Source organism: Thunnus maccoyii, chromosome 16, assembly GCF_910596095.1.
Source record: "Thunnus maccoyii chromosome 16, fThuMac1.1, whole genome shotgun sequence".
In the NCBI taxonomy this organism is placed as follows: Eukaryota; Metazoa; Chordata; class Actinopteri; order Scombriformes; family Scombridae; genus Thunnus; species Thunnus maccoyii.
The window spans coordinates 10,868,062-10,881,975 of record NC_056548.1 but is presented as its reverse complement, the minus strand read 5'-3'; the positions used below and the strand labels follow the sequence as shown (position 1 = coordinate 10,881,975).

Here is a 13,914-nt window from a genome sequence, read left to right as displayed (position 1 = left end):
TGTGGTAATTTGATTTAACACAATTTAGGAATATTCTCCATGTGAGCATAATATAAACGACATAATTAATGTCTTCAAACCAGATGTTGAGCTCCTGTACAGGACTAGCCACATAGAGGTTGTTTTTTTTTAAATATAAAACTTTATTCAACAATAGTACATCATTACAAAACAAGTACACAACACAATACAGGAGTGCTGATTACAACAACAAGAAATAAGATATAAATATTTGTAAAATAAGGGTTAAAAACAAAATGTATCAATTAAATGAGACAAAAATGATTCAAAGTAAATTAAATAATTATAAGTAATATATTAAAAAGTTAATAAGTTTTGTATTTCTAATAAAATCAAAGACGTTCAACTCAACTCATCCTTTTTTTACATAATCTAATCGTAGAAATATAATTTATAACAATGACAATATGAGTAACAAATCTACGGTATGTGAACTTTTTTCATTTCATTCAGAAAATTCTTTATTCACAAACAGAAGTTTTTAGGTTCCCAGTCCTCTTTCCATGTTTATTTTATGGAGTTAAACTCAATGCTTAACTCTCTTGCTCTTACAAACAATAAAAAAACAACAATTTCTTACTTCAACACTTTCTCTTGCCACATAGGGGTAGTAATGACAGACCCACTATAGTTGATGCTGTAGGGTGAATTAGTGTAATGTGGGACATTTAAGCTCAAATGCATCTATCTCTTCTTCTAACAAATGCTAATCAATAGGAGTGCTGTTAAATGAAACTTTGGGTGTCATGTAATTTAGATCACATGACTCCACACATGTGATGCCATAGATCGGGGCGGGGAAATCTTCCAACAGGAAGTATTTGCAGTGAAGTTCAGTCAAAGGTCAGTGATAAAAGATTAAGAGTAATTTAATGTTCAGGAAATAAATCAATCAGGTCATAAATTAAGCAATATTGCCAATTAATGTCAGATTATGTTTATTATATATTCATGCATCAAAATATGCTATAATATAGTGAATGTTTCTTTTTCTTAAATTAAATTTCAGTCAAATTTTCATTATCCACTTCAGAAAATGTGGTTTGAAATGTGGGACAGCTAGTTTTACTAATGTGCGACAGTCATATATGTTCCTAAATTGGTGAAATATGCATTTAAGCACATTAAATGTGCAGTACCAATAATTATTCGTGGGTCTTAGTTTTATAATACTTAATGTTTGTTATTTTTAGGCAGATTGTAAATTATAGGCTATTATTACTCATATTTAATACATAATATAATACATTACTATACGATTTTTAACAGCAAAAACATTGTAATTACTGAAATGACCAAACATATGCATGCACTTTGGCTAGAGATGTTTTTATTGTATGAATTAAGGTGATTTATACTTTTCAGGCTTTTCAGCCTCTGAGTGAGTGTCCCAGATTTCAGCCTGAGCTGTCCCACATTAGGAAAAGCACATAAACTGGGACTATTTGGCACAGGGAGCCCTTTTATATTTGCCATTTCTTCTCCAAATGTGATATTTGCATTTCTCTTTTCTGATATGATTAGAAAACATAATGAGGATTTCAGAATGTATTCAGCTGTGGATAAAATGTGTTGGCTTCATATCAAATATTGATACCGTTCAAACTGGACTTAACATGTATATTGCATTCAACCTCCATTGTTACATATTTTAATTATTTATTGCACGTCATATTTCATTTTTGAACTCGTCACCTTCATATATTTCATACACCTCATTTATTTGTCCAGAGTACCGTATGGATTTCCCTTGTACGAGTCAGTATTTCAATATTTCATTTCAAGTTTTGTATCCCATCACAAAACTATTAATCCATTCTGTAAATAGATTTAATTTTTAAATTAAATACTACTTTGTTTATTTCATTATTATTACTGTTGTGCCACTTCGAGTTTCACTGTTTATGAAAAGTGCAGTAGGTACAAATTAAATGTATCATTATTTTATTATTAATAAACAGATTCTGATTCTGATTCAGTGAAGTGCTAGTTAAAAATATTGTCCCACATTACTCTTATTCAACCTACTTGTGGTGCAAATTCTCTAACAAATTTGCAGGAAAAAAAAAAACAAAAAGCAAACAAACTGATATACAGTGAATCTGGGACTTTGGGTGCCCCAGCTGCCAGATCTGTCCTGCTGGTAATCCAGTCTTTGCTTCAGACTTCATGAGCTTTTTTTTCTTTCTGTCTTTCTTTTTTTTAAAACAGCTTTATTGAAACAAGTATACAACAAGTTTACAGAACCTTGCGTGTACAAAAGTTAAACATAAAGTTTAATAAAGATCTTGTAAAGCTTACAGTGGTTACACATTTTAACAGCTATTTTGTTTGTACATTCAGATATTGAAGAAATGTGTTGTTTGATAAGGACAGTCAGCTCTGGAAAGTTTGGCTTTTTGCTTAAGAATTAGGATTTGTGAATGTAAAATTTGGTCAAAACAGTAAGTAAGTAAATTAATCAAGTAGAACTGCAAGCAGAGTCCTGTCAAATTCAGTGAATCCAAACAATACATTTTCCCAAAGTAATAGAAAGTGAGGGTGGATATGATCAGCAATAAATTGTGACAATTCACTCCACAGTTGTTTTGTATGTGGGCCAAAGATTGAAATAAATGAACCAGCGTTTCTCTGAGCTCCTCACAACTTACATCAGTGTCTTTATTGAGTTTCTGCAAATAATGATTAGTTGGATAAAACCTGTGGAACATTTTAAAGGAAATCTCTTTGCCCCTGCTCTGGGCTCCATGTGCTCTCTCTCGCTGCCCTGCCTGCCTGCCTGTCTGCCTGCCTGTCTTTCTGTCTGTCTGTCTGCCTGTTTGTCTGTCTGTCTGCCTGCCTGCCTGCCTGTCTGTCTGTCTGACTGCTTGTCTGCCTGCTTTCCTGCCTGTCTGTCTGCCTGCCTGCCTGCCTGCCTGTCTGTCGTGAACAGCGCTGCAGTTCAGCTCTCCGCCACACGGGGGCGCCCGCGCCTCCGCTGCTCGGTTTGTTTTCCGGGTGATGCTGCTCTTCTCTTCAAAGCAGAGGAAAGTCGGGGGCTCATGTGTCAACATCCAGGGTTTCCCCGGGGAGGCGTAACGTTAACGTTATTCCAAAAAAAAAACCCTGATGTCCCTCTGAAGACCCTTTTATTTTTTTGCTAGCCTATTCATCCTCGGAGGCGGCGGCTTTCCTGGCCGCGAAGACGAGAAGACGATCTTCGGCTCCTGCTGCTTTGACGCTAGCTAACGTTATTTTAAACGATGACAGAGTACAAAGTGCGAATAGCGTCTCCAATCATTTAAAAAAAATATCTGGGGACCTGTTAGCTTAGCCAGCTAGCCTGGTAATTCGGTTAAGGAAACAAGGCGAAACACACTGCTGACATGATGTTTCCTCAATCAAGGCACTCGGTAAGTTGGTTAGTTGAACTAGTTGGAAACTGAGCTGAGCTAACGTTAGCTAGCAACCGACCGACAGCTGACACTGACCTAGCACTGCTGGCTGCAGGTAGCTGACAGCTGGTCTCACAATGCCTCCACATCTCCTCACGACGTTTATACCGTTAAATCGCAGAACAGATGTCGGATTAAAGCTTTAAAAATGGCTTACCTACAAACTGTAACGCTAACCTGGCTCTGTTAAGCTCCAAACATAGTATATCGTTAGCTAGCTGTTAATCAAAACAGCTAATTGAAGTTGGTGGAGTCACTGAGAGTAAGTCAGGTGTGTTTTTCTGCTTAATTCGCTGTTTCCACTGTCAACAAACCAAACTGCAGTTAATGACAATACCTTTTGACTCAACCTTTGACTGAACAACTGGGACACCTCGTGGAAAATTATTTTATCTGTGAAATGATTTAATCTTAATTACAAATACTGCTACAAATAGTGGTCTGAATGTCAATTAACATTTTCTCAGATGTAAATGAGGCCTGAGAGGCTGCTTTAAAGCAAAATTAGACAAATATCTGCTCTTCAAGGCCAAATTAACTCTGTTCAAACTGATCATTTTAAAAGGGTAGAACAATTAAGTTATTAATTAATGGACAGCACATTAATTGGTAACCGTTTTGATAGTCTATTAATTATTGTTAGTCATTGTTAAAGCAAAATACCAAACATTATCTAGTTCCACCTTCTCAAATGTTGCTTTTCTTTTGACATCCATAACAGTAAATTGAATAATTTAGGTTTTGGACTGTTAGTTGGACAAAAAAAGCTAATTGAAGACCTCATTGTGGGATTTGAAAACTTTTGAATGCCAGTTTTTCCACTTTTTTTTTTTACATTTTGCAGGCAGAATGATCAATCGATTTTGAAAAGAATTAGTTGTGGCTCTAAAAACACGGCTGACTAATACTATACAAATAGTGAAGTGAAGTAGTCACCGTCAACCAACAACCAGTGTGGAAAATTACATTGCAAAACCCACAGATGGAGGAAGAGCTGCACGTAGCGTGAAATAACACAGACTATGAGAAATGGCACCACTGCAAACACTCCTGCACTTGTGGTTCATGGTCATAGAAAGTTGAATGTTGGTTTAAACATGTGACTGTTGTTCCTCTTTCTGGAGTAAGGCTCTATCAGAGATCTTCCGAAAGAAACACTATAGAGTTGGCTTAAACACTGTAATTCTGTGTTAGTATTTTTCCTCTTTAAGCCTATTGATAAGACACAGAATACTGACCCTGTTTTGTAGGATTTCTTTGAGGTCTGACAGATATTATTTATGTATTTTATACTAAGATTTTCATTAGATCAGGCTGTGGGTTATTTTTACCATTAATCATCACGTTTATCGTCCAAAACAATCTCTTAAAATAGTGAAAAAATGCCTGTCACGATTACCCAGTGCCCTCAAATAACCTGTTTTGTCTGAGCAGCATTTCAAAACCAAGATTTCATCATTTATAATGATATAAAAACATTATATAATTTTGAGAAGCAGGTAACAATGAATATTTAGTATTTTTCCTTGATAAATAACTCTAAATTGAAGCTCTAGCTGCCAATAATGTTTTTGTGTTTTGTTTTTTTTATCAATTGATCTGAAAAATGTATTAATCGTCTAGTATCTAATATGTTAGAAAAAAGGGAAACATGTCTACAGATTTCCTCAGCTCAAAGTTCCAGCAATTGTTTAGAATTTTTGTTTGATAAATGACTTAAGGATTCATCGATTCCCAAATTAAATTTACTGTTGTTCAACTACTCAGTGAATCTGCTAATAATGGATTTTTGTTCCGAAACATATTAAACTTGTGCATGGTGTATTCTGGATGCAGGATGAGCTTCGACCTCTGTGTAACTGGGTGATGCTTCCTCTCTGTTTAGTCTCATAATCCCACTGGAAACCCCCCTTGCCCTTGTGCCACTTATTTAGAGAGTAATGAGGTTCAGGGCACCAGATTAAACCCAGGATTACAGTTTTGGACTGATGGTTTAAGTGTAGTCTATACATAACCGGACTTCTAATGCAGAGCCTCTAAATACCTCTCACATATGGCCAGCCAACACGGGCAAATTTTAATCTCGGCTTCTGTAAACACATTTCCTCAATCACCACATTTTGTGTTGCTGAAAGAGCAGACAGATGTTGCATATCAGCGTGTCAAAGACAGCTGTAGAAGAAATCTTTGTTTGTTTAGATAATTGCTTGATAGTTGTAGTGCGCTATTAGTCAAACATACTGCCTCCTTTTTTTTCTTTTTTTTATCTTGTTTTATGCCGTCAAACCCGGACATGAAACCCTATTAAGGCTGACCTTCATCTTCTTATCTTCTAATGTGTCTTCTCAAAGGGTTAATCTCAGAGGTTAAACTGCTATTTCTAAACAAATACAAACACACATTCATCATCAGGTTTTTTCAGCAGCAGGACACACACACACACACACACACACACAAACTCAAATGTCAATGTATTTTAGGCCTCTATGTGTGTGTGTGTGTGTGTGTGTGTGTGTTTTTATGACTAATATTCATATTATTCTGTTCTTGTTTCCCAGGCATCCTCCCAGTCCAGTCAACCTCTCAAGTTCACCACTTCTGACTCCTGTGACCGCATCAAGGATGAGTTCCAGTTCCTCCAAGCACAATACCACAGGTAGACACACAACACACAGTCAAAATGATTATTTCACCAATATGCCAACACATCAGTACAGTCAGTTACCAGAAGTTGTCTCCAAAATACATTCAGTCATAAACATTTTCTCCATATTTCACAATTACAGCAACTACAATTGACTTAAAGGGATAGTTTGCATTTTTTTGAAGTGGGGTTGTATGACTGTAGTCAGTGTATCACCTGCAGTTGTATTTTAGCCACCTGAATAAAGGCCAACCTAAAAATATCATTATCAGTTTTAGTGTTCACTATGTTTAGAATATTTTCACTGCTTTACCTCGCCATCAGATTTTCAGCGCTTTCCTTTGACACTACTTTTTCTCAACTGTGGAACATTCATATCCCGCCGTGCCCCGTTTTATGCTGCAGATTCGCTGTTTGAGTCAGAAAGCGTTGTTGCGGCAAGGCGAAGCGGCGAAAGTATTCTAAATATAGCGTACACTCAAACTGATAGTGATTTGTTTTTTTTTTTCTAGGCGGGCCTTTATTAGTTGGTTAAAAAGCAAAAGTATTTATAGCTGTTGTGAACAGACGCACAGTTTCAGGTGCACATATCTTTCTTTGAAGGCATCTGTAGTGTCGCACTTGGTTGGACACATGAAAAGTGAGAGAAACACAAAGTCAAAGTGAAACCCAGCTTACTTTCTCACCTTCACACACCGAGTCAGAAGCTGTAAAAAAGTGGGCGTTTATGTCAGAGGTTTCGGAAAGTTACTGCAAACCAAAATATGCTGGAAAATATATGTTTTTTGTTTTATAAGAGGACATCATTATTCGTAATGGGTTTTTTTTAATCCAACAGACAAAATTGAGTTGTAAATTGACCTCTTCTGCTTCTTTATATTCTCTTTAACTAGTTTGAAGTTGGAGTGTGATAAACTGGCTTCTGAAAAGTCAGAGATGCAGCGTCACTATATCATGGTAAGTCTGTGAGTTGTCAGTCAGATGTGGCTTTTTATCTGTTGAATCACAGTTCCTGTAATAAACCAAAGCACTTATCAAATGGCACTGTTGAATTTTACCTTTGTTCTTTTGTGTTTTCTTCTTTTGCTGCTGACATATTTTACTGCTTCTCCTTTGCATGTGTGAAAGCGCTCACCACAGTGTTATTAGCAGTCATATTTGGCTTTGACTGCACTTGTATTGTGTGTTATGTTTAATTTACTATCACCATGTGTGTCTTTTTCTTGATTTACTATTATTTGGACCAAGAAAGAGCATGAAAAGCAGCAAGTTGTCACATTAGAGAAGCTGGAACCATCAAATGTTTTGCATTTTTGCTTGAAAAATTACTAATCCATTATCAAAATAATTTGATTTTGATCAACTATCAATAGACTAATTGAAACAGATGCTATGACTTCACCCACCTATAATTTTTGTCTCTTCCTCCCTTTGTTACAGTACTATGAAATGTCATATGGGCTGAACATTGAAATGCATAAACAGGTAATCAAAGCCTCCAATAATCCTCCTACTAGTGTCCCAGCTGTGCTAGTGTCCTGGTCTGACCTCTTTTTTTTTTTTTTTTTATCTTCTGTTTTTTTTCAGGCTGAAATAGTGAAGAGACTGAATGGGATCTGTGCTCAGGTGCTGCCTTTCCTGTCACAGGAGGTAACGACACTGACATCGACCTCAGCCTGAGAGTCTTTTTTCCTGCTGAATATACTGAGAAACAATCACGCGAGAAAGTGTTTTCCTTGACAAGCTTAATATTTTAATATTTATCTATTAATATTATTATTATTATTATATGTGACTAGCAAATCTGAAGCGACTGACTGTTCACTTGTCCTCTCTTGTTCTTCAGTTTTCACTCTGTCACTCGCTAAGCTGTTTATGACCGTGTGTTGTCTTTGTTCCAGCATCAGCAGCAAGTTATGGGCGCTATAGAAAGAGCCAAGCAGGTCACACCACCTGAGATGAACTCCATCATACGGGTGAGATGCATGAATGAGTTACTGATCGCAATTCTGCTGTCTCATGTCGTCCCCCCGCGCCAACGTCCACCAAACACGTCTGTGTTGCATTCTGGCACAATCGCTGCTGCCAGAGACAATCCTCTGTCACTCAGACCGGTGTGGTAATATCCACCGGAGCATCATGCTTGCTCATGCTGTTTTCTCTAATCCGCTATCTTCATACACTGGGTGTATTTTTATATAATTGACAGGAATGTAATATTTAATGATTTAAAGTTCTTTATGTCACTTCTCATTCAAAGTCTGTGAAGCAGGAGAAGCACGGCTACAGTTTTCCTTCTAATATACACTCCTCAGGAAAAAAAGATACAAACTGAGACAATGCGCTGTGCACAGTGATTAAAACCAGTCTGAACAAGTAAAGCCACAAAGTATCTGTAATTTTAAAAACACATTTCTAAAAAACCCCCATAGAAACAGAAAACTACTGTCTTGTAAAATGCATCTTACTTGCATTAGCCCAGGCCTGGCATGATGTTTTTTCTTCTTTTTCCTGCAATCATTAATGAGCTGCAAATGTAAATTCAACCCTTATGTAACAACAAATATCAGCAACAACTCTAAACATTATTAGAAATATGGCGGCTGAAGAAGAGCCCGCTTTCGACGCTCTTCTTCTTAAACGCTTCCTGTGGATTTGAGAACCACAGCAGTGACGTGTCGGAGCTGTAGCACAACCACAGCTGGTTAGAGCGGCGTCCCTCAATGTAGACATGATTCATCCCAGTCCATAGTCCATGCTACACAAACATCACATGACGTTTGTTTACGTGTACACGTAGAAAACTCATATAACGTATTAACTCGCTGCCTTTTTTATCGCCTGTTTGTTTGTTTTTTTAGCAACAGCTGCAGGTGCAACACCTGTCCCAGCTCCAGGGCCTGGCCCTGCCTGTGACCCCGCTGCCCCTGGGCCTCACCCCTCCCACCCTGCCCGCCGTCTCCTCCAGCTCCGGCCTGCTCTCCCTCTCCTCCATCCTGGCCAACTACTCCCACGGCCAGGCCCAGGCGGTGAAAGAGGACAAGGCCAGAGAAGCCGCGGAGAGAGCGCCCAGAGGAGAGGACGGGGATAAGTCAGACTAGTAGGAACACAGCGAGAAGGTTTGGAGGGTGGGGTGTTGTTTGGGGGTGGGGGTGGGGAGGGGGGGGGATAGAAAGGTAAATCTGTAACTGTAAATGGAGATTGATGTAAGTCCGGCTGCCTGTCTGCTGAGTGGTGATGTAAAAGAGTAACTGCAGGGATGATGACAAGCAAGGAGTTGAAACTTAGGAATCATTTGGATGTGCTGAGAACGAAACTGCTGAACGGCTGAAAGTGAGAGTTAAATGTTCATATTATTTAGTGGTGATAGACTCAGTTCAGGCTTCTAGACTTTAAACAGATGCTTTTTTTAGTGTAAGCCACTGTTGTTAGGCTTAACCAAGATAAATGTTTTCCCATTTGGAACGAGAGTTGAGGATGAAAAGCTAACAGCAGTCTCCCTTACATGGATCTGCCTCTCACAGGTTTATTTTTCTGACTTGTTTTTGTTATCAGATCTGTTTTTGGTGAGGTTTTTTTGGGTTTTTTTCTCACTTCCTTTTAAGTCCCGCTGGTTTTTTTTTGGTTTTTTTCCTCACTGATCCCCCGTCTGCCAGTTACAGTAACATCGCTGTTCCCTCGAACTCATTTCCCTCCATTTGTAATGTACAAAAGCTCCATCACCTTTTTTCAAAGCTTCCTGAAAATGTTGACCGGAGCTGTTTGGACAGTGACGTTGTGCTTTTATGCACTTGGAGGCAAATCTTCATCTGAAATGAAATGGGATGGGGTTTTTTTTTTGTTTTTTTTTGTTTTTTTTTAAAGGGACATTTCGCTTGTCAGGTGTATTCAAGCCCATCAAACTTAAACCACCTGACTCTTAACCATTTTTGCTTTTTCAAATGACCAACCACTGGATGCATCCACTCAGCTGTGTACCTCAATCCCAAATGAACGGGATTTTATTCCATTGAAAACCTATAGTTTGTACAAATTGTAGTATATCCAGCTTGGGGGTTAATTTGTGTTTTCATAGGCCTAGCTGCTGCTACGCGCGCTACATGGTGTCGACCATGACTTGTCTTTAAATTACAAGAATTTAAGCTCTGAAAAAAAAAAAATTGACTTTATTTTCACATGTTGTTTTTCGTGAAGTTACCGGCTAATTAGACATTCAAAAAATGTGTCTGTGTGTGCTCGAGTGAATGTGATTTGGAAAGAAGAAAACACTTGTTTAATTTAACTTCTTTTTTTTTTTTTTTTTCTTGAAGCACCTTTTGTATTTTCCTCGCCCTGCCTTCCTCCTGCCTCCCCCCCCCCCCCCCCCCACCCCCGTGCTTTTCCACTCTTTAACCGACCAAGACAAACTTGAACAGGATCTAAACTTCAGAGCCAGACGGTCGTACAAGACAGACAGAGTACTGTATTTCTGCAAGTTAGCCGAGCACTTCAGTTTATACTGATACTGTATCAAGCACCTGTCTTTTTCCTGTCTTGTCTAACTTGTGCGTGACTGTCAAGGGGAAAACCTTCTCCTTTTTTTTTTTTTTTTATTTACGCTTATTTTGATGAAGAATGTGTCCTGGGTGAGTTGCTAAAGCTCTGTAAGCAAACAAGCGTCCCCTCAGAAAACAACACATTATAACAAGATTCTCACAGTGAGAATTTGTGCTTACGACCAAATTCTTATGTCCTGTTTCATATAAAGTTAGAGCTTCTTTTTCCTTTCTTTTTCTTTTTTTTTTTTTTAAAGGTGTGCCCTAATTTCATACTACATACTAATTCTGTATAGTATTGACAGTATACTTTTTTTGTCTTTTGATATTCAAGAAATGAATGTAGTGTTCTGTACTAACAGGAAATGATACTGACAGACATCACAGAGATTTTTGAATGTCAACTTAACATGGAAAGAGAAAAACGATTCAACTTTTCGTTGTCTGATATCTCGTCTGAGCCTTCTTACCATTTTGCTTACCTTGCGAGGCAGCTGGATTCGCAAGATCACGCAAGAATCCATCTCGTCAGGCTTCTCGTCAGGCTTGTGGTCAAACCCGCAGTGGTTTGGACCAATCAGTGTCCTATGAGGAACTACTGGCAGCTACGGCTGTGGTTTAGGTGTCACGACAGTGAGAAGTTAGCCCGTGATAGATGGTGATAGATGGTTCGTTCAATCACTTGCCTAGTATTTTTGAAAGTGCCTGCCCTCTTCCAAACAGTTTCCAAGGACGACTTCTCAAATGGTTGTGACCTGTGAGCAGCTCCTCCGTTTCCTTTGTGCATTAAATTGTGTCCATCATTAACAGCTCAATCAAATCAATGGATTTAGTGCACGTCCTGACAAATCTGTGCTACTGCAGATCGAATTTAAACAAAATCATATTGTGATTTGATCGTGTCTGTTGTCCAAAGTAATGACTCTGAGCAGCTGTAATTAATATTATTTTTTCGCAAAAAAGTTAATAAAGAATGGATGTAATATATAATACTTGCTATCTGGTGACATCTATTAATATGGTGACAACGATTTTTACCTTTTCACGCAGCCCTATTCGAGTACACTGACTTTTGTCACTTTTATAGTGTGAACATAGCCTCATAATCAGACTGTTTTCTATTTTTCATTTTCTTTTTTTTTTAACATTCAGTATTTGAATTGTTAAAAAAACCTCTTAGATGTAGGAGGTGATTTAGAGGTCTGGTCAGGCTCGTGTATGGACATCATGCTACACAATATGTTGTGTATGTAGCGTGTTCACAGTGCAAAAGTGAGAAAACAAAGTAAACTCAAAACAGTCATTTACATGCACGACTACTGTACAAAATTAAACAACTAGATTTTTGAGTGTGCTGTTGATCACCTATTCCCGCAATGCATAAAGGAAATTGAGGAGCTGCTCAGAACAGGAAAACATAGATGCAGACGGTGGTGGAACAGCTCCGGGAACTTTTATTTTGAAAAAAAAAACAACATTTTTTTCTGTCTTCTCTATAAGTTTCAGTGTCAATCTAAAGTCGGAGTTTAACTGACGCCCACTCTAGACCACATGTATCATTTCTTGTTAGTACAGAGCTATTAAATGTTTATTTCTTGTATACAAACTGCAGAAACGGTATACTATTAAAAATAGTACATGATGTAAGCAGTTAGTATGGAATTGGGACGCAGCGGAAATAAGTGTGTTCACATTTAAGGCAGCAGAGGGCAGCAGTGCTCTCTCATTGACCATCAGTATGACGTCACACTCACAAGACTGTCTACAAAGCTAAAAAAAAAAAAGAGGTCTAAAGAGGTCCAGGTCAGTCTGTTATCCTCTTTTTGTCTTCGATTCCCGACTGTGGGCCGACCATCGGTACACTGCTGTTATTCCCCTGTAATGTGACTGCTTCCCAGAGCTTTGACAACCCACCTTTAAATGTCTGAGCACGTCCGCAATCAGAGCTTACACCTTTTCTCTGTATTATTTTAAAAAGCACTTAAGTTGTGGCTCAGTGCTCTTTTTTTTTTGTTTTGTTTTTTTTTTTGTTCTTCTTCTTCCTGTCTGTGCTAGTGTTGGAGGGGGGGGAGGCAGCTGAAGAGTTTCCCTCCCTGGAGATGTGACTTCGATATAGAGAGTGCGAGAACAGATTTGTTAGTCCTTCGCACTCTTTATGCTGACGTCCGTCTCCGTAGAAAACCTCCTTGGCAAAACTCAGACATATGAATGGTATGTGTGTTTGTTTTTGCTGTGAAGGGCCAATTTGTATACATATGAATATATCAATATACATATTTTTTAAAGCATTTTTGTATGTTTCAAAGCTGCTTTTTAACGTGTGTGTATCATGGAAGACTTTGGTGTTGTATGTGTGCATTACAAGCCTACAGTAAGAGAGGCACAATGTTGTATACCATGTCGTTTTTTCCTGTTTTTTCTCTCCCATTCTCTCAGTAGGCAGTAACACTTAACATTGTTTTCTAGGTTTGTAAATGTTTTATCCGTTTTTTTTTTTTCGTGCAAAGAAAAAACAGTTTAACGTGTTAATGAACACAGTCTCATTTTAAGATACCTGGGGCAAAAAACAAACAAAAAAAAAAGATGTAAACAAGCAACTGTGTACTCTAATGAGAATGAATCAACCTTTTAGCAGTAAGGAAGCTTCTCTGGTGCCTTACAAATAAAAGATGTGATTGAAAAGTGGTCATTTGTCTTCGGCTGGTAACTGGAAAAGACTGAAACGACAGTCTTCTCTAGAAATAACGACAACATGAAAGGGCATCTGAATCATTTTAACGCTGGCTCATTAGCTTGGATGTCATGAAATGTAGCGTTCAGGAGCCTGATAAAATGTTTAGTCTGATTCATTTCCTCAGCAGCTTGATGAAATCATTTGTGGTTAAAGGTTTGGTACTCCTACTAGTTGACTCAGATACAAGTTGGCGTTTTGAGGAATGAATTTGATTGCAGTCAAGTCATTAGTTAAAAACTAAAAAGCATTATAGACTTCCCTTCATATTAGTAACCTCTCATGGGATGACTCAACACTTAACCATGACATTGCCAGATATAAGTCTGTCCAAAAACGAACACTGACATGTTTTTCTTGCCATAATCATTCCTCCTGTTCATACTGAACATTAAAAGATCTCTTCATAATGCACTTACAATGTAAGTGATGCGGAACGAAACCCACAGTCGTCCTCCTGTCCAAAAAATGTATTTTAAAGTTTATTTGAAGTTAATCAAATCAAGTCTATCTTCCAAAGGTAGTGTCATTTTAGTGCCAAATGCCCTC

General features: G+C 38.0%; 1 protein-coding gene across 1 annotated transcript; it reads left to right on the top strand.

Moving 5' to 3' along the window:
• Positions 1-2,980: 2,980 nt before the first annotated feature.
• LOC121880696 (TLE family member 5-like) lies at positions 2,981-13,319 on the top strand. The gene is made up of 8 exons (XM_042388141.1): positions 2,981-3,413; positions 6,014-6,111; positions 6,993-7,056; positions 7,540-7,584; positions 7,687-7,749; positions 8,001-8,075; positions 8,961-9,218; positions 10,410-13,319. The coding sequence occupies exons 1-7, from the start codon at positions 3,387-3,389 to the stop codon at positions 9,198-9,200; spliced, it is 612 nt and encodes a 203-aa protein (XP_042244075.1). The 5' UTR covers positions 2,981-3,386; the 3' UTR covers positions 9,201-9,218; positions 10,410-13,319.
• The last annotated feature ends 595 nt before the right edge of the window (positions 13,320-13,914 follow it).